Source organism: Papilio xuthus, unplaced genomic scaffold (assembly GCF_000836235.2).
Source record: "Papilio xuthus unplaced genomic scaffold, Pxut_1.1 DF824655.1, whole genome shotgun sequence".
Classification (NCBI taxonomy): Eukaryota; Metazoa; Arthropoda; class Insecta; order Lepidoptera; family Papilionidae; genus Papilio; species Papilio xuthus.
Window position 1 is genome coordinate 1,925,077 of NW_013533994.1, and position 23,163 is coordinate 1,948,239.

Genomic DNA, 23,163 nt, shown 5'->3' on the forward strand with positions numbered 1-23,163 from the left:
AGTTATCACCTAAGGCAAGCTGTAAGTTTGCCGATCCATTGCCGCTAATGAATATCTCCACTCAGCTGCCGTCATACGTAGCCGCGTATGATTAATCTCGCCCGAACAAAGGCGTCTGATTTAACGAACCCTCCGCGCAATCGATCATACACTCGCACGAATAAAAATAATAATAACTTATACACCATTGCTATTGTCCAAACAACGTGCTTTTCGGACGATACATTCACTACTTCTTGCTAAAATTTCCTGCCACACGCAGTCTACTTATTATTATTATGAAAGCTGAGATTTTTTTGAGAATCGTATTAAAATTTACAGTAACAAAAAATGAAATAAATGAGAAAGTTACTAAAAAAAAGTGCAATGATAATATTTTCTCTTGATACTAATTTTATTATTTCATCTTATGTCGCAAATTGAATTCTCTGATCACAGACGTAGTGCTATTTCCCTAATAAAACATTCCAAACATGTGCTCAGTTCGTAACATTATTGTATTCAAACATCACGTATAAAGTAATATTTGTTTTTTAAAATGTACAAATCTTTAAAACAATGATTTAAAAAATAAAACGAACAACAAATATTTAACAGTATACAACGTTTATATTTCTCCATCGTATTTGTTGTATAATTTTATTTATCAGTTACAATCTGCATTATTGAATATTCCGTTTCAGGTGAATTATCTTCCACACCTTCATAGTTTCTTTACATGCGATATCCTCCGATCTTATATCCCACGCTCGTTGCAATACTGTAGGCGGTACTACGCTACTTTCTATTCGTGACGTCCGTTGTACGAGTTTGCAGAACTCCTGCAACGCCGCCCTCGTGCTTACCATCTCGCAGCTCGCAGGAGTCGCGTTCTGCACATAAATAACTTTATATGAGCGCTCTAAATCTCATTACGGCTACTGTAATAGCTACCGAGGCTCCGCTGTCGGCTGTGACGGGAATATAAAGCGAGCCTGATTTATTTCACCAAATTAACCGCATCATTGTACGGCGCGGCTGCGAGGGAAGACGGCCGACTATTGCAGAGGTGTTAATTTGTATTTTGTTCCTCGGCCACCGCCGGAGGAGAGAAAATAAAGCGCCGTGATGACATCACCCACCACAAAAAGAATAATCAATATAAATGACCCTCAATTTTTCACAATTCGAGCAGACGCGCTAAGGGGCGGTGCTGAAATATCGAACTGAATTCCACTACGTAACACCACTGTCTAACATTGCGCCGTTGCGCTTATATCCGCCAGCGTAATACTAAAACAAATGGCCTCCTTTGTCGTCTTTTTCTTTTAGATATTTGAGTTATGCTCGTAAGTTCACGTAGCATTCAGATGGCCCCGGGCGAACATATAACTTAGTCTTAGGTTTTTCTCCGTGCGCTTTGAATTCAGAAAAGATGTTTCTCGGATCGAATGCACTTTTAGGGATTATTTTTATTGTACTCCGATACAACTGCGGATTCCCTTCTGGCGATCTTTTTAATTGATAGCCGCTAGCTCGATACGCCTTTTATAAGTATTTATAGACTTCGCCTACAGAAATACAATAGATATTATTGTTTGTTTTTCTTTTAATATTATACGGTATATAACCGGGTGGAACAAGTAGGTAATATAAATAGAAACGAATCTAAGTAGACAAAATAAAGAGAAAAGGTAAGTTATTAATTAAAGCAGAGACAGTAAAAAAGTAAACTGCTATGATAGAAAGAAAAGGAGAAGTTCTCAATTCTCGTGTATGTTCTTGGACTTCTTTCTGTGAGGCAAGAATATGCCTTGCCACAATTTGAATAACAAATTATTTATCATATTCTGGGAATAAAATTTGACCTTACAGAACATTTTATATTGAATAGTTTTACTCTTTTATAATTAAAATAAATCAAGAAATTGTACATGTTACATTTCGTTATACGTGCATATATTGTTACGCAGTATTATGCAGTCGGTCGTTTTAAATATTTATAAGTGCACGGATGGATTCAATTTAGATTGGCGGCAGGCGTGCCGGTGCATTAACGTCATTAACGCATTAACGATCCGTTATCTCCGTTTCCGAACAAAGAGAGATGAAATTTTAATCGGTCGCGTGCTCCGGCATCACAGAGATAGGTCTCCATCTAGCCAGGCCGCGGCGTATTGTAATAAGCGGGCCACGACCGGCGCGCACGCGGCGCCCCTGAATAAAACATACAGCCGAGCGGACCGGCCGGTCGCCATGGACACCACCACTGTCCACCGATCCCCAGCTAGAAAACAATGCCTCTATTTATTCATTCCGCTATTCGTTCCATGAAGAGTCAGAAAAATTCTTTTTTATAATAGTTTTAACGACTAGCCTGATATATGAAATGCCCGGATATTGCTATCGTACCTGCCTTTTTATGCCTTATGCCTTGTTTTTGCAAAATACAGTGAAATCTCCTCTTTATGTATACTTTCCCTAAGTTACAATAGCTTAGTCTGTTTGTCGTCATTGTTTATGTATCAAATTAAGAACTTCCCGTAACGCTTAAAAGTTTTAAACATCGTAAATGAAAAGCTAGTTGGTAATCTCGTAAATTAGATTAAGTGGTCGCCTGAGGTGGCTTGACAGAACACAGCTTCGGGTCATCTAAACAAGTTCGACCCAAATTGCTGACCGCTAACGTCGCTCGCATGGAGCCTGCCAGAACCTACACTATCGCTATTTCAACTAATACCTGCAATACTTATTTTATACGTACTTATTTTTTTTAAATACTTAATGATATTTATTTTAAAAATGTTATGCAGCGCAAAGGCTTATAAAGTTAATTGACGTTTTATAACATAATTTTATACACAATTTATGTACATTAATAAATTGTTGCATATTAACAAGAAACTTTACTTTTTAATTGAATGAAAAAAATCTTATAGTTTGATTAAAAAGATTGCTTTTTAAATATTGTAAATTTGTTTTGTACCGTTCTGCGCTCGGCGGCTGACCTCTGCCAATCACTTAATATCCAGGTGGAAAGTCGGCACGGCAACAGTCTGCCGGACCATCATACGCTACGAATACTTTGCATTTCTTTACATTAACCTAATTATATTGAGTGCAAGACCAATTCCATGTTTGTTGAGAATTGCTAAGTACCTAATATTTAGTATTTTAAGGTTTTACACCTCTTGGTAACTGTCTAATATCGCAAGTATGTAAGCCCTGTTTAATTATTCGCATCCATTAGGTTGGAGTCAATTTACAAGTGAACTCTGTAAACAAAATTTAATGCGAGACATTTAAGTAATTAACGCATTACAATTACCCGAGTAAACATTAAAGTTAATATCCATTATTCTCCACCGTTTGCCGAAAATTTACATAATAGGCAGCACTTAACCGTCCGAGCCATAAGAGCAGTCGATTTGATTTCGTCGGGGACTGAAAGCACCTATAGCTGTCCACTTGGCCGCGACTCGTTAGGACGCAAGCCCTCGCCGCTCGCCGTCCCTCGCCGCGGCTCCTTATCGCGCCACTGCGAGTAATGACGTCTTCGATCGCCGGCTAATGGCCTCCACGGACTCACTTAGATACGCAAATGAGCATCAAACGCCGGTAACTACATGTGCATTACCACCTCAACGACTGCTACCACTTGCAATCCTATAAACTGATAATGACCTCGTTTGTTAAGATTTCCATGTTACATTACTCGCGTATACAACGTACACGATCTTTCAGAACTTTCAAACGATGATGCAATAAATAAATTAAAACGAATGGCTCGGTATTTTTTATCATCGCATCGGTTGTCGTTGTTGTCGCTGAGTTGCGCAACCGTTCGTTTCGGTTACAATATACGAAACGAACATTTGAAAGTAAGTACGTTCAATAAGCGACAAGGAAAATAAATTCGAAGGTCTCGTCGATTTAACAAGCCACGTAAGCGAAGTGGTGAACGTAATATTGGCGTCGGGCGGCGACGCGCGCGCAAACTGCACCCTCAAGGGCGATCGCCGCTAACGACAGCGCCCCATTTACCTCATATCTCACCTTATTATGGCGGAACCCGCCAAAATTTAGTACATAACACCACAAACAAACTATAACAACATATAACTAACCATTTAGCTCACACTAAAACTGACATGTTGAACTGTTTTTGTGTAAACTCTCGTCGCCCTTAGTTAATAACAAAAAGGGCCCTAGCTGTTCGTTTGACACATGTCCTCAAATGGCTTAATGCAATCCCCCATCCGGCTTCAAATGAATATATGACACATTTAATTCTTATCATACGGTCCAATCTTAACGGCTTATTAAATTACATTTAGTGACATTTCCAAGTTGTTGCTAACATAATAAAACTATAACTTATTATAGTTAGCTAACAATTCTAACAAGAATACAATACAGATAATAATCGATAAAAGATATTATAATGTGACGATGCAATCTTTAGACAGTCTACGAGTAAACTTTAAAGCAAAAGTCGTGCGGTTCGCATCATTTGTCACGAATAATTTGCAGATATATAAAAATTTATTCCGCTCAGAACTCGGACAATCCAGACGCCATTTACTGTCCACTTTCGTCCATCGCTACGTTTTGTATTTTATTAAACGTTCACTGGTTTTATTTCTACTATAAAACAGATAAACGCGTGTCACAACAGCGTAATTTATATACGCTTTTTTTCACATTCGATTTACGCGAAATAGATGCCGCACGACTTCTTCGACTCTAATACATCACGTAGCTCTTTCAAATCGTTTCGACATTTATTAAGATGAAACGTCGTAGCGCACTAGCTTAGAACGACGATACAATAGTACGAGGCTCATTTCGCAGGGGTGGATAATTCGCTTCAAAAGAAGCCTGAACTGGACAACAAACAAGGGGGCGCGCCGCCGCGGCGCCCGCACAGCTGTAAACGGAGTGCGCATTAATACGTAACCAAGTAATAAATGTTATTGTTTCTAGTAAACTTTATTTTATGGTCGCGCGCCACCTCGCCTCGCTCCCCAGTGTTTTTGATCATTTAATGAATTTTGTTCGTTATCATTTTCAACTATACAAACAATACGTCTTTTACGATGATCATTGCCATAAAAAAGTACCCATTTCATAAAAATTTAAGCATTCTGGATCGCTCAGTCCAATAAAGCCATCCCCAGAGCCACTTATCGTTGTAAAATTTAAGTGTAACACAAGTTATTGCTAGAAACTATATTTTTACGTATTTTATTTACTGGTCTTTACATTCCTTGTTTTATACGTTATTGAGCAAAGTTTTATCATCATGTGTCAGATATAATAAGGTAACGCTAGCTTGGTCGTTAGCAGCTTCACTGGCACGGCGGGCGGGAACCGCACCGGAGACGGCGTCGTCGGTGGCTGATTTGTATGTAGCTCAGCTCCGCGCCGATGCAGGGGGCGGCTCCGAGACGTTCTCCGCAATTTTTCAACGCTTCGGCTTCGTGTTTTGGAAGCCGATAGCGCCGCACTGCAGCTCCCCCGCGCGCCTCTCTTCAAACTATACCCAATATATTGTCGTATAACATTACTGTTGTAAAATTCGAATCTTCAAAACTTACATGCTAAAAATCTTTATCATAAATTAAACTTTTCATTTCCCTTATTGTAGTATCGCTAAGTATGACGCAATTAATGCGGAGAGTTTTGTTTTGCATATTAATGAGTTGCTTTGTCACTGGCGCGCGCGTCCGGGGCGCCGATAAGTCGTCGAGGTGGCATCTCGAGCGGAATAACCGACACCGCTTCAGGTTCGCTTGTCCCAGCTCGGGGCGCGGTAGTACTAGATTTTATTTAGCATCGGTAATCTTTTTCTATTTCTCATTACTGCAGATCAAGTCAGACTAAGATACCATGCCTACGACCCAAGCCGCTTTACTTTTTTCTTAGTATGAAACTCCTTACATTATGAGTCGTTTATGGAATTTATCGGTTCATTTCTTATTCTTATTGCGAGCGGAGCCGGGTGGCGGCGGGCGGCGCACGTGTCTGCTTCCTGCTGAATCAACTGCGCCCGACTGCCGCCGCCGCAACTGAATCAACTTAATTTGATTCCGATTGTATTAAACTCCGCCACTCCGCCGCTTAATGACCGAAAAATGTTCGGTAATTTTGTACGGAAACCTCATTAAAGCTCAAAACGAATTCTTTCATAACGAAGTTCAGCTTTTAATCTTTACAATTTTTTTAAACGCTTCACTTTACAATACATTAAATAAAAGTGTTAATCCTTAGACTAAATATCCAAAAAAAGCTTTTGTGTAGTTTGTTTTGCAAATAAAATTTGTCCAAGCTTTAATCCGTTCGAGGCTAGGATAACTAAGCTTTTAGAGGCGTATAATAATAAAATATATAACCATTTTACTGCTGTACTAACTTCACTTACTTAGGGCGCATTTTCAATGTGCGCTTGCTCGTTCTGTTGTTTAATTGCAGCCCATACCGTAACGGACAGCGGGCCGTTTTTGTCCGACCCCGAAGAGACGAACCGCACATCCTTTAATGAGCTCCCGCCCCCTGTGCCGACTCCGACCCCCATCATTCTAAACATCCTTCCCTTTTGGCCATCAAGCATTTAGCTATATTTTAATTATAATTAAAACAAACCTCAACAAAGCATTCCGAAGTACCCAAGCAGTTAAATTAAATAATATTTTAATGTTAGTGAAATATTCGATTAACAATCTCTTGCTATTATTTGGCCTCATAATACTAATGACATAGTATAAATATTTTAGAAAACAAAGTATTGTAACATCTATTGTTAAATATATCCTCGTGTAATATAGATCTTTCTCATTTAGTTGTAACAGCTCTCGAGGGATGCACAAAATTCATTACATAGTAGTTGGGTCTTTGTCAGCGCGATATTGATGTTATTCAAGTAAACAGTTCCAACTACGCTAGTTCCTTAGATATTGCAAATTCTCTACAAATCACAATGTTTACAAGAACTATGCTGTTATCATTGTAAGTGAAATAGTGAGTTAACACCTACCCATTATTTTATCGATATAGTTCAGAATAACAATTGAATTTATAGCTTTTTAGATGATCTGACAATATATATACATACTGATAAAGTTGTATTGTCTGCTGTATACAATATTGAAAAAATAAACGTATTTTCTACACATAATGTATTTGCGTTAGTGATAACGAAAACCCAATTTTTATATAATCTGTCTGTCTGCAAGGCTATGTCTCTTCGAGTAATGGAAAACTTTGACAGGAAAGTACCCAACACATGTTATATGCTATTTTTTTTAATTCGAGGTGATGAAGTCGCGGGCAACCAATTGTTTATCGATAAACATTAAGTGATGATTTGATTGTCACTGTGCAAAACATGTTCAGTAAAATCCAAATCTAATATTTAATTTGAATAATCAGTGCCGTTTATTTTTAATTATTAGTTAACATCGACTACATGTTAAATTGAGTTGAGGTATCCTCCACTCACAGATAAGTTCACATTCTGAGAATGACTCGCCGAATCGGATGCCGCGTGTAATTTAACATTTTCGTACCGGCAGATTCCGGAGCACACATTAAGTTTTTGTTCCGGGCGCCACACCTTATTCCGGTTAATTTTCCGTATTCAATTTAGCGACCCGTTAATTTAAAGGGTGTTTTCCGAATACTTTGTTTAATTGACACTCAAGGTTCGACTTCGCTTTCCGGCAACTATAAATTATTCATCCCGCCCGCCGCCGCGCCGCCGCCGGCGCGCCTCCGCTCGCCTCGCCGATCTGATGTGTCGCTAGACGCCATCCAACTCGATCAATCCATAACTAGTACATTAGTTGGCGCATTAACAATGTACCGTCAAGAAATACAATATCTCAGGGTTTGGGTAATTAATTACTCAGAGTCGGTAATAATGACACGAGGCGGATGTGTTGTGTAGTTGTGGGGCTGTGCGCTGCGGTGTAAGCTGACACCGCACCCCGCACTTCCCGCGCGGCATCCGCAACCTCACGCACCACTCGTTTGTCATGTACACTCGCAATGACACGTTGTCATATTCACCGCCATCAACTCTACCATAACCTTCACTTACAACATTTGTTTCACGTGACTGTAGAAACATCTTGTCGAAATCCCATAACAGTCAGCCGCAATACCAAATTATTAACTATCCTGTCAACGTCATGAGTCATCGTAATCCTTGCGAATATTCAATTGCACAGGGAAAGGAATTGCGTTATATAATTTTCATAAAGGTATATGTACTTATTTACATTTTAACTCCATTATCATTATTTTAATACAAGCGACGCTTTATACTTTTAACGACAGTGATAATATCTTTAATGGGGTTCGACTCCATTCCCGCCGTTGCACTTAGAAGCTTTCCGTCGAGGTGTCAATCCGCTCAGTCTACTCTGGCTCGTCATCGTAAACGCGCGGCGATACAATTTTTAGGTGAAAAAAATAAATCGTGACGCGGCAAAACAATATCCACGGATGAGATTTGAGAGACGTCAGTCAAATATTTTTCCCAGGTAACCGGTTCGTAGGCCCGAAACAAAGAAGCGTAGTTCTGAAACAATAAAATTAATTTTCCCCGTTGTTGTTTAATTAGCGCGGGCTCTTGGATGGCGCGTCGGGCGGCCGGTGTTTATCATCGAAAACAATCGCGGACCCCACCCCTACACCCTCTCTCATCGCCACCCCCGCGCTTTGCCACCGAACCCATTATTATCAAAGTCAAGACTTTACACCGGAGTAACTTTGATTCGTCACTTCAACTGACAGTATTATTATTAGCGATATTGTTTAACTTAATTGACTCTGCGGTTACAAATCCTTCGACTTACTGATGTTAATTTGTTTTGTTTCAGGTAAAACAACATTCAACGTTCGTAGATCTAATTCGCTGTAGGTAGACAGTGGAAATAATTAACGTCCAGTAATTGTCACCATGTCCACTCGCATTTGCAGCGAAGTAAAAATATGAAACTGGATAGTTTGTGTGAAGCCGTACACGGTTAATCCGAAGCCATATTTAATTAAATTGTAGCAGTGGGTGAGCTACGCTGCGGCCATTCCCCAGTCGACTGCTCACCTGGACGGAGGGACTTAAAATGTGATCTTGTTTTATTCAATTTAATTTCAAAAAATTCCAAAAGTTTTTTCCTATATTTTTGGGTAAGTGGCAACTTTCACATTTTCTCGTATTTTTATTTCTATACGAATACAGTTGCATTATTTCTTTTTGCGATTGGCGTTGAAACGTGTCGTATATTCAGTGCTAATTAGTTTAACGAAGTAGACTTTGATATTTTAACAAGTTACAATTCTGTTAGAGTTCCAGTTTTCTTCGAACACCTCACAACTTTAACCTTTTCTTTCTGTATTCGAAGGAGCTTCAACGTCGAGTCCGGTCGCTCTCTGACGGCAACTAATTCAATTATTCAGAGCGGTCGTCAAAAAACTTTCGAGGGTACCTTAGAGCGACCGCTTGGCTTTATCCTTGGCACTTATGCCGTTTAAAATCTTTACTTGAAAGGAACTGTTCATTTAGAAGCATTAACAGCTTTTACAGAGAAAAAATGTCTGTAACGGTTTTACATAGCCAAAGAAATTAATAATTCAACTAGTTGTATTTGACATACTTTTAACGGTTAGGAAACAAATACTACAGTGTTTAGGTTGTTAACGCGGATTTAATGGACGCCCACTTTTATATATGCCTTAATAATTAGAATAACAGCTATATGATCCGACGGTAAAAGCTTTATTTCATTTAGCCGTATTATTTGTTACACAGAGCGCTATGGTGTTACTACCCCAACGGATTATTTTCATTAGTCGACCCATAACCTGACCCAAACCTCTGACCCCGTGTTATTTTATTCTCTATGTAACCTGTTTCTCAAGATAACTAAATAACGATACATGTTTTAGTTGTTTCCATTGTTCGAATATCACTTGTAATACCGTATTTAATTTAAATATTTTTATTTCTAGATGTGACGATTCAAACGTTCACTATAACTAATGCGTTATTACACAATTTCTAGTTTTTATTGCAATTTGTTATAAATGTAAAACTTTACGTTTTTTACACATCGGTAATCGTCGCATTGTGCGTAAATTACAAGATAATTGTAAATTAAATCAGTCGTTAATTCGTTTCTGATTGTTATTAAATTATTATTTGTTTTCTAGGCGATGTAATTTTAATGTGCGTTTTTAATCCATGATAAACTATGTAGTATCAGTGTGGACAAAATATGCCGTGTTATTTGAGCGTCGACTTAGCTTTGGACCTAAGATTGTAACGTTAACCATAAAATAGGATTGACGATATTTGAGGCGTGCACTCATATACGCACACAAGCAATATTAGTGTGAACTCGATTAGCACTTTACTCAGGATTAAAGAATCTCGTAGGAAAATCCTCGTTCCAAATTAATAATTCAATGTTAGTATCGGTAATACATTCAATGGGTCTCAGCTTAGCCATACGTCCCAACATGAAGAGCGGATTTGGTTCGCCTCATTGCAGGTACAGCCCGACAGTCAGAACTGCTCATCCGAGCGGGTCCTATCTGTAGCGACGCGTTATTAATAGCCGCGATAGCAGGTAGCCCGCGGCACAACACGATATTTGGACGATCCGGATTTGCATAGGATAATAGCGAGGGAGAGGCGCGACGCGGCGGGCACGCTGCGTCATCGGGACACGCGCCACTTGACCCACACTCGCGCTGCCTTTGTTGGCGCTCTGCACCCGATATAACCTCGATATATGTCACTCCGCCGCCGACGACCACTCGGGACCCGGCCTGTGCGACGTCGCATTATCAAACAGCCACGCGTCACCTCACCATACATACCTAATTAATCAGTTTCAATGAATACATGCCTCTAATAAATAAATTCATTCCAACGTCAATCGAATATTTATATCATTCAAATCCGTAAACTCTGTGTTAGTACAAAAGTGAATACGAGTGTAGAAGTTCTGGTATCCCTTAGGGGGATACATCATTTACTATATAAAATGAATCTGCCTTGTAAAATTCTTGACATTATATTATTTTTGGAATAAATTCAATCGTATACGTGTATCCTCTTATTGAAAATGTTTTCTCTAGGAAGCATATTTAATAAACTAAGTTAAATTTATATTTCCTCCCGTACCGTTATTAAGTTGAAACAATTTATTCATTACAATAATTCTTGTTAAAATATGTTATGTACTTTTAATGTTATCATAGTTTATTGATTTTAAGGCTGTAAAAAAATAAATAAATATGTCATTTTGTGTTCATAATTCATAATATCGTTAAAAGAAGCGTCCGTTATGAAGAGGACAGTAAACAATCATTTGCTATTCACGAGTGAAGGATTTATTTTTGTACATTTTAAGCGCAATCATCTCGCAGCAAACATTTCGCAACATTATTGTTTTAATCTGTCTGGCCGCACGAGCAACATGTTTCATGATCCTCCGACAAAATAAGCATCCTTAAATCCGTGCGAGCAAAGCCGCGGACAATACGTACTAATTAACAAAAACTTGAATTGTTTCACAGCGCACGTATAATAATAGAGCGAGTTCGCAGTCTAGTGCATCTTGTAATAAGCATGATTCATAAATGCAAATGGCTCGGACTAGACATAATTTTCATGATAATGTACACGCGTGGTCGGTCCATTGACGCGACAACACGGAAACCCTTGTTCTTTAAATGACGTTTTTGTTGAATCAATTACTGTATAGAAATATACTTAATTAAACTTATCTCTTAAACATATATAATATATTCTATTTATTATATTACTTCTACTCTTTGCATTTCCAAACATGTAACTACCAAGTCTTTACTTGTAACTTGGAATTGTATAATCTTAAATTATAGTATTTCACTGCTTTCCTATAATAAAATCTTTCCATATTACCTACTACCTAAATACTCCAACTATGTCTTAGTTGATTATGTCATACATTAATTCTCTAAAAATTTTCGAAATAAGAGATTTTCACATTCAATTCATTGTATAAAATATTCGTTTCTTCAAATCTAAGTAAGTCTGATAGGTTACATTATATCGGTGGTTCATTGTTGGATATTGTTTACGTTATTTTTTTTCGGTTACGTAAATGTTATAAAAAAAAGTAAAATTATTACATGGCGCAAAAAGTGTACGCAATTTATTAGACATTTCGTTAGTAGCAGACAAAAGATATCTGACGCCCTATCGGCTTCATATTTATTGTTGGGGATCTTGTCTAGATTACCACGCTCATGCCACTTCTTAGCGAGGTAATAACCGCCTTGGAAATCGTTAACAGTTCGGGTGACTCGCGTTTTTTGTTGTTACGAAACTATAACAAGTATCTTCTGAGTTATAAATTATTTTTGTTAATGCGGAGTTTTATTCACTTATTGTTACTTGTAGTCGAACTTTGAATCTATGTTAGTAGTTGAAATATTTCGACTTCCTTATTGATATTTGCGTTGAATAATTTGCAATCCTTGTTATTATGATTTTAATTAAAACAACCTTTTACTTACAACTGATTGCATATGTACTTGAGGTTACCCTCCTTTGGCTGAGTACTTTGCTCTTATATTGACTTGAAGGTGAATATAAAGGAAAAGTAACCATAAAACAAGCTCTCCATTCTATATCAAAGTGGTAGTTCAATGATGATGATTGCAAAAAAGGGGGAACTGTGTATGGGTTAACGGGCGGTGTAGGGAGGGCGGGGTGGTCGCGTGCCTGATATATGCGCCGCCGCCGCGCCGCCGCGCCACCACGCCACCAGTCCCGCCGGCGCCGCTCTGCCGCCGCCGCGCCGCGCCGTTCCACAATGCAGATATCGTGCACTTGCCGCCGCGACCCTCTTTCTGAAAACTACCTTTCCTCTAAATTCAATAATTTACCCAGTCTTTGATGAGCCACGACCGCAATTCATTTACACGCCCTCAAGCTACACTCTCCAGTATGGTTCTTAATTTTGAATATTTTAAAAGCCATGAGCTTTTAACTTAATATTCCTTAAAGCTAATATTTTATAACTGCTAATTATTAATTAAAACAACTTTTAATAATAGTATTTTTACTGTTTTAACTGTACTTAATTTTAGCTTTCAATTAGTCAAAATTAAAAGTTCATCGATCGGCTGTATTCTATGACCGGTAATATGGCTCGGTACAAACGGACACACGCTATAACGTTTTTCAAATCTGCCCCACTAGTTGACCATTTTCTTTGATTGATGCTTCGCGTAATGACGCGGGAAACTATTTCCTTCACATTTCCTCCACTCAATAAAACATCGAATATGCTTATTTATGTGTCCGTGTCACTTTATTTCGGGCTTTGTCAATGCGGCCCGTAGTGCCGACTACACAACAAGGACCGTCATTTGTCAAGATTACCGCAGTTTGGGGATTGAGATACGAAAAGCGGTTATTGTTTTGAATATTTCCCCCTTTTTTATGCGGATCGTGCGTTTTGTGGCCGCGTGTTCTGTATCGCAATTTGTCATTCCTTATTTGACGTCAATTGTTAATTTACACTAGTAAAAAATGTATTCAGGATTGCTAAAAAGTCTTACGTTAAACCGTTAACTTTTCGAAGAATAGTCTCGAAGACCAGACCAAACTAGATTCTGTCCATTCAGTTAATATGGCGTATATAAGACGAAGGACGATTAACACAAACAACGGTCACGGTTTGGCGCGGATTGGCAATTACGGTATTTCATCCTCAATAAAAGTGCACTCGGGCGCCGCTAGCGCCGGAGATAGCCCCCGTAAAGCTAATATAAAGATTTAAATGGAGGACTGGGCGAGAACGCGGTTAGCCCGTCCGCGCCCGCTCGCACTGCGGACCCGCCCTCGCGTCACTCTCGCGCCATCTTGTCAGTTAGTCAATGGCTTTGAAAGCGGTACATTGTATTTTACGAAGAACTGGTTATAGTGATGAAAATATATAATATCTCATTCAAGACTCAATAGAACCAGCTATACAATGAATTAAGGTGGATTAATATTAGCCTGACACTAGTTTCGCTTGTTTCATGCATTGCCGGTAACCACGCGATGATTAAAGCACTAAAGATTTATTAAACAGTTACAATGGCATTTTCCTTCACTTTAATAATTTCCCAGTTGCCGTACACAAAGGCTTTCAGTTTTCAATATGGACCCACATAATGTGAAAAGCAATAGTCGTATAGCGTGAGAGAGTAAACATTTGGTGCTATTAATCTGGAAACACTATGCTATATAGAGGTGCTAGAGGCGGCACATTTATTTTATGTGCCGGCAATGTTACATACGCCATAAAAGTCGTTAGGACGGCGTAACGTCTCGCCGGCGTCCTTCCCGCTTTAATTATAGCTATCGGCGCCGCGCCCTGCTCTGCTCGCGTTAACACGATACAATAACATCGCAACAACACTAGCCGCCGCCCGCCACCCGCCGCTCGCACTGTCACCCCGCCCAACTGTGCCCATTCAATCCACCGTTGACCTCGCACTGACCAGGCGTTCCCGGCTAAATGTTGTTGAAACCGGCTTGCATTATCTGACTTATAATATCAACAAAATGTAGATTCCTTACAATTTAATTAATATACTTTGTTAATACATATACAACATAAACGTGAGATTTGTTAATTAATTTAAATTGTAAAAAGAAACAAGTAAAATTCTGTCTGTTCTATTGTGTTAAGGCCGAGAGTGCTTATTTATTTCACTTGGATCTTTACACTATTTATTCTTAAGAATAATTGACTTACTTATTAGTCAGAAACCGTAAGTTTAAAATTGAAGTCTGGCAACTGGGGAGTAGCGCAAAGCGAACTTTTGTCTTCCGTCGTAAATCACCGTAGTTATTAACTCGGCTGTGTTAAGAAAATTGATTAATGTGCACATGTTGGTAAGTTTTCGAGATTTAGTGAGTACGGCGGGCGTGGTGTAGCGTAGCCGCTGCTGCGCGCTGACGTTCACATCTTAATACTTGAAGTGCTTTTATTAAACTTGTTTATAGCGTGACTTACATTGAATTTACTAGCGGATACTATGGCTGCAGTGAAGCAGACAGTTGTAGATAAAGCTATTTAACTCGACATAACTTCATTTCATGGAACGTGGCATAAAACAACTTAATTTTAATGTAAGTTAACTATAACAAAATAATACGAAATAAGTCTAGTTTTACTGTTGATATGTGAGAGTCGGCAGCGAGCTCTGACGACACCTGAGGGCCGGCGCGGCGCGGGGCGCAGATGGAAATTTATCACGCCCGCCGGAGCCGAGACTACAAGTTCGCGCATTAAACGAGTCCGGGACATTAGCCGCCTGCAAGATGCCGCCCGAGATCATAATTAAGTGCCGCCCAATTTATCGGTCCGACCCGCACCCGAAAACTCCCCTTAAACTTCTCTTATCGTACCGACTATAGGCTCTTTATTTTGTAGTTAGCTGTGCTACACAACGTTATCGTCTTACATTTTTCGTCGTATTGTTAATAGTTTCTAGTTCACATAAAACTTGTATATGATTCGTGCTACAAATATGTTGATTATTGATGGCCGTGATGGTATCACAGTTTGGTTTAACACCTTTCCTATTACTGAAGATACACAAGCGAATACATATCTGTTACTGTTCAGGAAGCCTTTGTCTTCTATGTACCGGTGTCGAAATTTTAAATAGTCTCCTTTTACATTGAAAGGTATAACGTGAGAGGAAAGATTCCATCTAGCAGCAGTATGTGAGGCGGAAGGCGTCATGGCGCTCCGTTGAACTGCTTATACTAATTACTTCATCGTGCTGGCTAAACCGGTTAGCGTTGGCGTTCTAGCTCGACTCGCCATGCTGTAAGCTCCTTCACTTTACCCTAATGACGCTTATTGGGTCAATCGCTTCGTCGACATTCATGTGACCTCTTCAAGATAAGAACAAATTGATTTAGCTTCTAATCTGACGCCGTATTAAATCCCAACTCAACTCGGTAAAGTGAGTGAGTTACTTTAATTCGATTTGTCACTTTATGTAACACCTTTTTATACGTCCATCATTTCGCAGTTATTATTATGGAGTATAGCTATAATACATGCTAACTATCCAAAAAATAATATTAAACGGATAACTTCACGCTTGATATTTGACACAAAACTGTGTGAAGTATTATACTATATAAGAATTCCAAAAGTAATTTGTGTACCAAGTGTTCGCTGACCCGATGATTTTCCTCGGGCGAGTCAGCACCCTAGCAAAACAGGCAATTTACGCGAGCCTATAAGTAACAAGGTTCATTAAGGCCATTACAAAGTGGCGCGGGCGTTCTTAAAGCGAATGGCCCTCGAGCTTGCAGCTTTCATAATGGCCGTACGAGCGGCCGAGGTGCCGCGCGCGATTTAATGAAACACCTGGAGAGGTCGAGCCTGCTTCCGTTGCATTAATCTCGCCGTAGCCGTCTCTCGCCGCCTTTGCCCCTGCCCCCGCCCCCGAACCTAGCTACTCCTCGCTTTATTTTCATCTAAAACACCGACCTGCCCATTAGACTTCGAATATTACTTAACGCCATTCATATCTTATCCAGCTAAATTCTTGGAAGTCATTTTAAAAACATTAAACTCTTAAAGTAAATTTGCATAAGCGTGCACCACATAAAAGCAAAATGAAAAATTTCTGTTCCGCCCTGTGTGATAGCAGCGGATTGTTTGCGTCTCGAGATTAGCGTTTAAAAGTGGGCAACTAATATTAAAGCCAGGATAAACAACAGCTGACCGGCCGGCGGCAGCGGGCGGCACGGCGGCAGAAGTGGCCGAGATAACTCCGCGCACGAATGCATATTTTAACGTTAAGCTACGGCACCGCGATGCAAACTCGTTGGAAACTTCACCGGAGTGAATAATTCTTAGTTTAAGGCATCTTCAAAAGTGTGTTTTTTGCCCGGCCAGCTTGTATTGTTCTCTCGGCGTGGAAAATAAATATTTACAATTTAATAACAAAAGGAAGCGAAGCGCGAAGGCGGCTCAGGGCTTGAGTTGCGAACGTCGCAGGAGCGGGGCGGTCGGCTGCGAAGCCGGCCACAGACGGGGCCGAATAAAAAGTGCGGGCAGCGCGAGGCATAAACACGAGCCCCTCTCGCGTGACGGCTCATTAGACACTCCCCCGCTCTTATATAAATCATTTTAAATTCAAATTCTACTTACATTTAGAATTGACTTTACCTACCTAATTCCCACCCCAGCCGCAAAATTTTGCAAATTAGATTTCACCTTTCCCTTGTTCCGGTTTGTCAAAAAAATCATTTGTGGCATCCGGAATTAAATCATCTTACCTTCTTTCATTTGTTATGTTTTCTTGGCTATTATGAACAGTTTAGTACCGCCAAATGTAAATGTACGAGTAGGCTAAATATTTTTTAAAGTTAATCGAATGATAATTTATCGTTTAATCTATAAAGTGTATCTTTTAAACTTTAACTTATTTTTTGACTGTCTTTTAGACCGTCGTTTAAGTTCGAAATCTGAGGATCCGAGCCTTGTGTGAGCCAATAAAAAATTGTTATAAAACAATTTTATTTATTTTTATCTCTTGCAATTATTGATGAAATAAAAATCCTGTAAAGTTCCACGCGCCTCTAAAAATTTTAAGCATTTGTGATGCTATACGAAGTCTTTGCATTTATTTATATACAGGTGGAGTTGGCACATCTCAGCGGTCGCTTCTATTCCCGTCCGCGTTTGACATCACGAACATTTTTGGCAACGGCACACGGGCGGGTGCGTACAAGTGGGTCCGGAGTGCGGGCACGGAACGGTGTGAACGTGTCATTCATCGAATCACTCGCCCATTGTTTTCCTCGCGTGTCGATTTGTCGCGGCGCGTGTGGGGTCGGCCAATAGTGAAATAGTCTAGTACGGCATAGCGCGCGCGTTACGCTGACCGCACTCTGTCGACGGCGCGTCGCCAATACATCAGATGTGATCGATAGATCGATTAGCGACTGGCATACCTCACTCGAAACGTATTCTCGATATCCTATTTGATTTATACGTTTCCATGCATACACAATACTACAAATCCAATATCGCCGTGCTCGATTGATAACCATTACGTGTAGATGAACGGAATTGATTAGTGCACTTCATACCTATTTCACACTTATGTATTGAAATTGATGATAAGACACACGGTGGAGAAATGGTGTAAGAATAAAATAAGATATAGAGACGGTGGTCGATAGGGGTCGCGGCGGTGGCACGCCGCACACCATGGCGAGCAGGTCACCCCACACTCGAGGGCCGTTCGTTATGCGCGTTACAGTTGCCGAGTGCACTCTCCACATAACCCGAGTCGACGAGACATATTCACTCCTGTCGTTTTGTACCTGTTTTGCGATATCGCTTTCTCCAAACGTAATCCAGCACTACTGGGCATATGAGTTCGAAATTTTTGTACTCTAAAATAAAATTGACGATAAGAAGAAACTGTCTTCCGACATAACCCCTTTTGTGTTGCAAGTGCGCATTGTTGTATGATAAAGGACAGAACGAGGAAAGCGCGCTCGGTTTGCTCCGTACTATCACAAAAATGTTATTAGTTTTGGCCGGTTATTGCCCAGCCGCGACCACTCAACCACACACCCTACAATATTTGCAAACTTCTCCCTATACTAAACTTTATTTTCAATAGTAATGCAATATTGCTTGTACCTACATGTTTTGTTAGAGCTTTAAGAACATAATTTTAGACATTAAAATGCCCCGAGTTTTATAAGTCACTTTTTTCGATTATATCTATTTTAAGATATTTATAATCATCCTGTATTGTTGTTGGAAAAAAGGCCATTTATTTTTTCGGAATATATCAAAAATGCCAACCTAATTGTGAACTGTAAAGCTTATGTAAATTAAGGTAAACAGCAGTTGCATTGATGCAGAAGCGATCGGACAGGAGCGATCGGCTTGCAATTAATGTGATAATAGAGGCGGAGAGAGGGCGGCCATCCGTCTCGGCGACGAGGCCATTTGTATCCGCACGGGCATCCGTCACGCTAATCGCTGTACCTGCATGTTCCCGATATCCGTTAGTTACCCGGTCAAAGTGTAACTTGCTGCCTACCTTTAATAATGAGCACGTTCCTAAAACAAGCATATCGTTTAAATCTAGTCGTCCGAATCGGCAGACCGCGCAAGCGACCCTGACACCGCTGTTCTTTTACTATATGGCCAGTTTATTGTTCATTTAAAATTGGTAGTAGAAGGTTGACGTTACTTTAAATTACATTTTTTAATAGCCTCATTCCACTTTGGTAACTTTTGTTAAATGATCCAGAACTTATAAAGATTTCTTTAGTTAATAATTTTCTTAGTCCTTATTATCGCTGTTGTGGTATTCCTACCACTTCTATTTGTGTATTTAATCCGTTTATAACGAAACATGACATCATAGATGTGAGCAATACGTGGAAAATATAGTTAATGTGCGTGAGTGGGCCGGCACGTGGGCCGAGCTGACCCGCCACCGTTGCGTCATTAATGCTGTGTCTTTTGGCGACAGAATTTCAAATCACTCCACGAACGCGCTCTTCATTGATTCCCAGCGAACTGTAAACTTAATAATTGTCGAACGCCAGCGCCGACAAATGACATTTCGATAGACCGAGTTATCATAGTTACCATTCAAGTACGTGATCACCCATTCGAGTTTCTCAAACGCTTTGCTAGGACTCGAAACTCGGTTATAGTGGACGACTGCGAGTACTAGGAAATAATAACTTTGTCCGTAGTTAGACCAAGAGAAACGTCCGGCTAACATTATGCCTGTCAGTAACAAGTTAATTTAAATACGACCGACCACCCCTGCAGCAGTGGCCTGCATCGCCCAAGTTTAATAACAGCCGAAATACGTATAGCCTGCTTCTGATACGCCGGCGAAAGATCTGCGTCGCACTGTTTGCTTTTAATGTTTCAATTGGACGTTTCAATCCGTCATTCATGTGTCTGCGTCGAAATGATTGAACGATTGTCATGCTCGAGATGAAAACGCCGAGCCGACGATAATCACCATCGAAAATATTCAACAGCTGCTCTAACTCATGGCCTCGACTACCATTGTTTTTTTAATATGCTCCGATCGCAGTGATCTTATTATTCGTTTCAACTTGAAACTAAATATATAAAGTGCAAGTGCTGTTCATCAACAAAAGGAAAGAAACGTCTGTTAGTGCAAACTTTATCAGTAACAAAATCTGAACGGGTTACAGTAAAATTGAACCCTGCCTACACAAGCAAAGTTAGTCAATAAATCACCGCTCAGCTTAGGAGTTCTACGGAGGACATTATCAGAGCGAGTCCCGGTCTTGAACGCAGAGTATTTTATATACAGTTTGCGTACATAAATATTTTCTTTTAAAATACGATAAGCATTATTTCGTTTTTTCTCACAACATAAAATACGGCGCCTCGGCGCCGGCGTGCGGCGATAAAACGTCCGCGAAGCCCTCCCGTCACGTAGTGCGACAGTTAATTACGCGGATGTAAATAAATCATCATAGACGGATGCGGCAGAGGGTTTCGATTCAGAGAGGCAATTATCTCTCGCCTCATTTACGCCAAAAATGAGCGAGTATAACCCGCGCCTCTTCTGCAATTGTATGATATAATTTTACATATACTACGAAAATTGGGAATTCCGGAATAGAAAACATTTAAGAGCGACTTTTCAGTTCAATAGGGCTTGCGAAGCGATGCATAAAACCAACATTGTACCGAATTTAATACTTGCTCGCCGATTTTCATAGTTGGTAGCTAATTTTGAACCACATAGATAAAAGAAAAGTATTTCTTCTTTTCCATATACTATTATTCTGTAATGTTTAAATTTATGGCACCAACATTTTGTGGCGGTAGAAAGAAGAAGAAGAAGTGACTAAACCAATAAATTTTCTAACTTCCAGGGTCGGTGTAACCGCGAGAAGCCGCCCTGCAAGTACTTCCACCCGCCGCAGCACCTTAAGGACCAGCTGCTCATCAACGGGCGGAACCACCTCGCGCTGAAGAACGCCCTCATGCAGCAGATGGGCCTCACCCCCGGCCAGGTGCTGCCCGGCCAGGTGCCGGCAGTGGTTAGTACCGCCATTTTACTCTCACTCGTTCTTGCTCTAAACAAACGCTTCGAGCGATCGGTCCTCATTAGGTACGTACCCAGTGCACGCAACACGCAGCTTTCGGTGTACTATTCGCTACCCTGTACCCTTTAAGCGTTATACTTAATAAAACACGTAGAGTTTGAAAGCATCCCGTTTAAGTTGTGCCACGCGCAGTCTCACCATCAACTTTGTCATTTAGTACATTTGAAATGTAACATGCCTCGGCGATGTTTTCTTTAGGGACTAAATTAACCCAACTGCATAACCAAGTCATCTTAGGAACTTACACGTTGAAAGTTAATGGTAATTTACCAACTTTATTTGAAGTGATACAACTACTCTTGCACAGAGTTGAGCCGCTTCAATTTAAAGTTTAGCAACGAGAGATGTAAGAATTCAGAAGTAGGCGATACGATCGTGCACGAAATCTATGTGACAGTCGCACCGTCAGGCACAACTTAAACTTCGCAACCGATGGCCGATCGCTCCCCACTCGCTTGAGCATGTTTGTATAATTTGTACCTTAAGTGGCATGACTACTCTCCGAACTTACTCACATTTGTATGAACTGGGTAAAGTGGTATTGCAAATTTAATCACCTATAATGTCATGTTCCTCACTGTTCTCACTTTTGCTAAGGCCGCGACCCGTCACACCTCGGTGTCGCTACTCGCATGTCCGTCCTGTAATAGGAAATGATAGAGAGAGTCGCAAGGCGAGTAGTGGACGGCGGAGCGGATGGTACGCGCAGCGACGCAGAGGGGGCGAAGCGGTGTGCTCGCACGATGAGTAGCGTGTTTGTGTGGTTTTGTGTCGAGGTTGGTGGCGTGAGCGGCGCGGGCGCGGCCGCGGGCCACCTCGCCGCGCTGGACCCTATCAGCCTCGCCATGCTCGCTCCGCAGGTAACCGCCGCCGAGCGCCTCGCAGTGCCGCCGGCTACCGAGCGCCACCACCTTCCCGTCTATCACTCTGTACGTCGCATTTGCTCAGTATACATATTCGACTCGCATTGGCCCCTTCCCACTCTCCAGTCTCTTTATTCCTTTATCCGTACTTTTGTGGTGGCCGGTGGATAGCTAGACGGAAAAAAATACCGTAATGCTTCGTTTACCAAATTAATTTTTCGAATCAATCTAAACATGCATGTCACAGCTTATTTTGGCTAATGTAAACTAATAATTTAAAAATAATTAACACTGTATTGTAAGGCGTCACCGGTAATGGTTGCTTTAGTAGAATGATTTTGAAACTCATGCTTGCAAATGAATAATTAAGAATGAAGTGTATAGTTAAGAAATGACGATAAAATGGAAATTCATTATAGTGAGGTAGTGTTACTGTGTTGCGCAGGCGACGTCGCCGTACCTGTCCGGCGTGCCGGGCGTGGGATCGACGTACGCGCAGTACTACGCGCCTCAGCTGGTGCCCGCCATGCTGGGCCACGACCCTGCTGCCGCGGCCGCCTCGCCCCTCGGCGTCATGCAGCAGCCCGTACTGCAGCAGAAGCTGCCGCGCACCGACCGTCTCGAGGTAAGCCACGTCAACACCCTTCATACACACTACATTGGTTATTCTATCTCGCCCCTGACCCGCGTAGTGCTTTAAGATGTTGCCACGTGCGCGGGGGACCGACAAGTAACTATCATTTTCCTCCCATGTTTAAGTTGCGAATATAAATCATTTTACAATATTGTCGGTCTCCTTTGCGAATTTTGGCTATTATGCCCCTAACTGTCCCCGTGTGTTGTGGTGCGAGGACGCCCTGGCCTCGCCCGCCCGCGTGCGCTTCGCGACCAGCACTAGCTTACCCTCCCGGAGAAAGGCACGCACTCTTACTGCAATTGGATTTCTGCCATTACGATGTCCTGCAATTATCTGTATTTCAATAAGTTTTTATTTGAATTTATGCAAAACAATATAAGTAATCGATTTGCATTAATAGTGCGGTGTCACGAGCTTAATATCCGATAACCGTAAGGCTCCCGACGTTGCTGTACAATAATCAA

General features: G+C 40.8%; 1 protein-coding gene across 13 annotated transcripts in view; it reads left to right on the forward strand.

Moving 5' to 3' along the window:
• Positions 1 to 23,163, forward strand: part of mbl (splicing regulator muscleblind) — a 105,074-nt gene that overhangs the window by 72,340 nt on the left and 9,571 nt on the right. For 5 of the 13 annotated variants that reach the window (XR_001228413.1, XM_013325676.1, XM_013325675.1 and 2 more), the window contains 3 exons: positions 20,966 to 21,133; positions 21,976 to 22,128; positions 22,490 to 22,687. Coding sequence is in view for 11 of the 13 variants with exons in the window: in XM_013325676.1 (XP_013181130.1) it covers positions 20,966 to 21,133; positions 21,976 to 22,128; positions 22,490 to 22,687 (519 nt within the window). In the remaining 2 variants the exon portion in view is untranslated. Of the gene's footprint in view, positions 1 to 8,879; positions 9,172 to 20,965; positions 21,134 to 21,975; positions 22,129 to 22,489; positions 22,688 to 23,163 lie in introns of those variants that run through there. The other 8 variants (XM_013325683.1, XM_013325684.1, XM_013325685.1 and 5 more) reach the window with 6 other exon arrangements.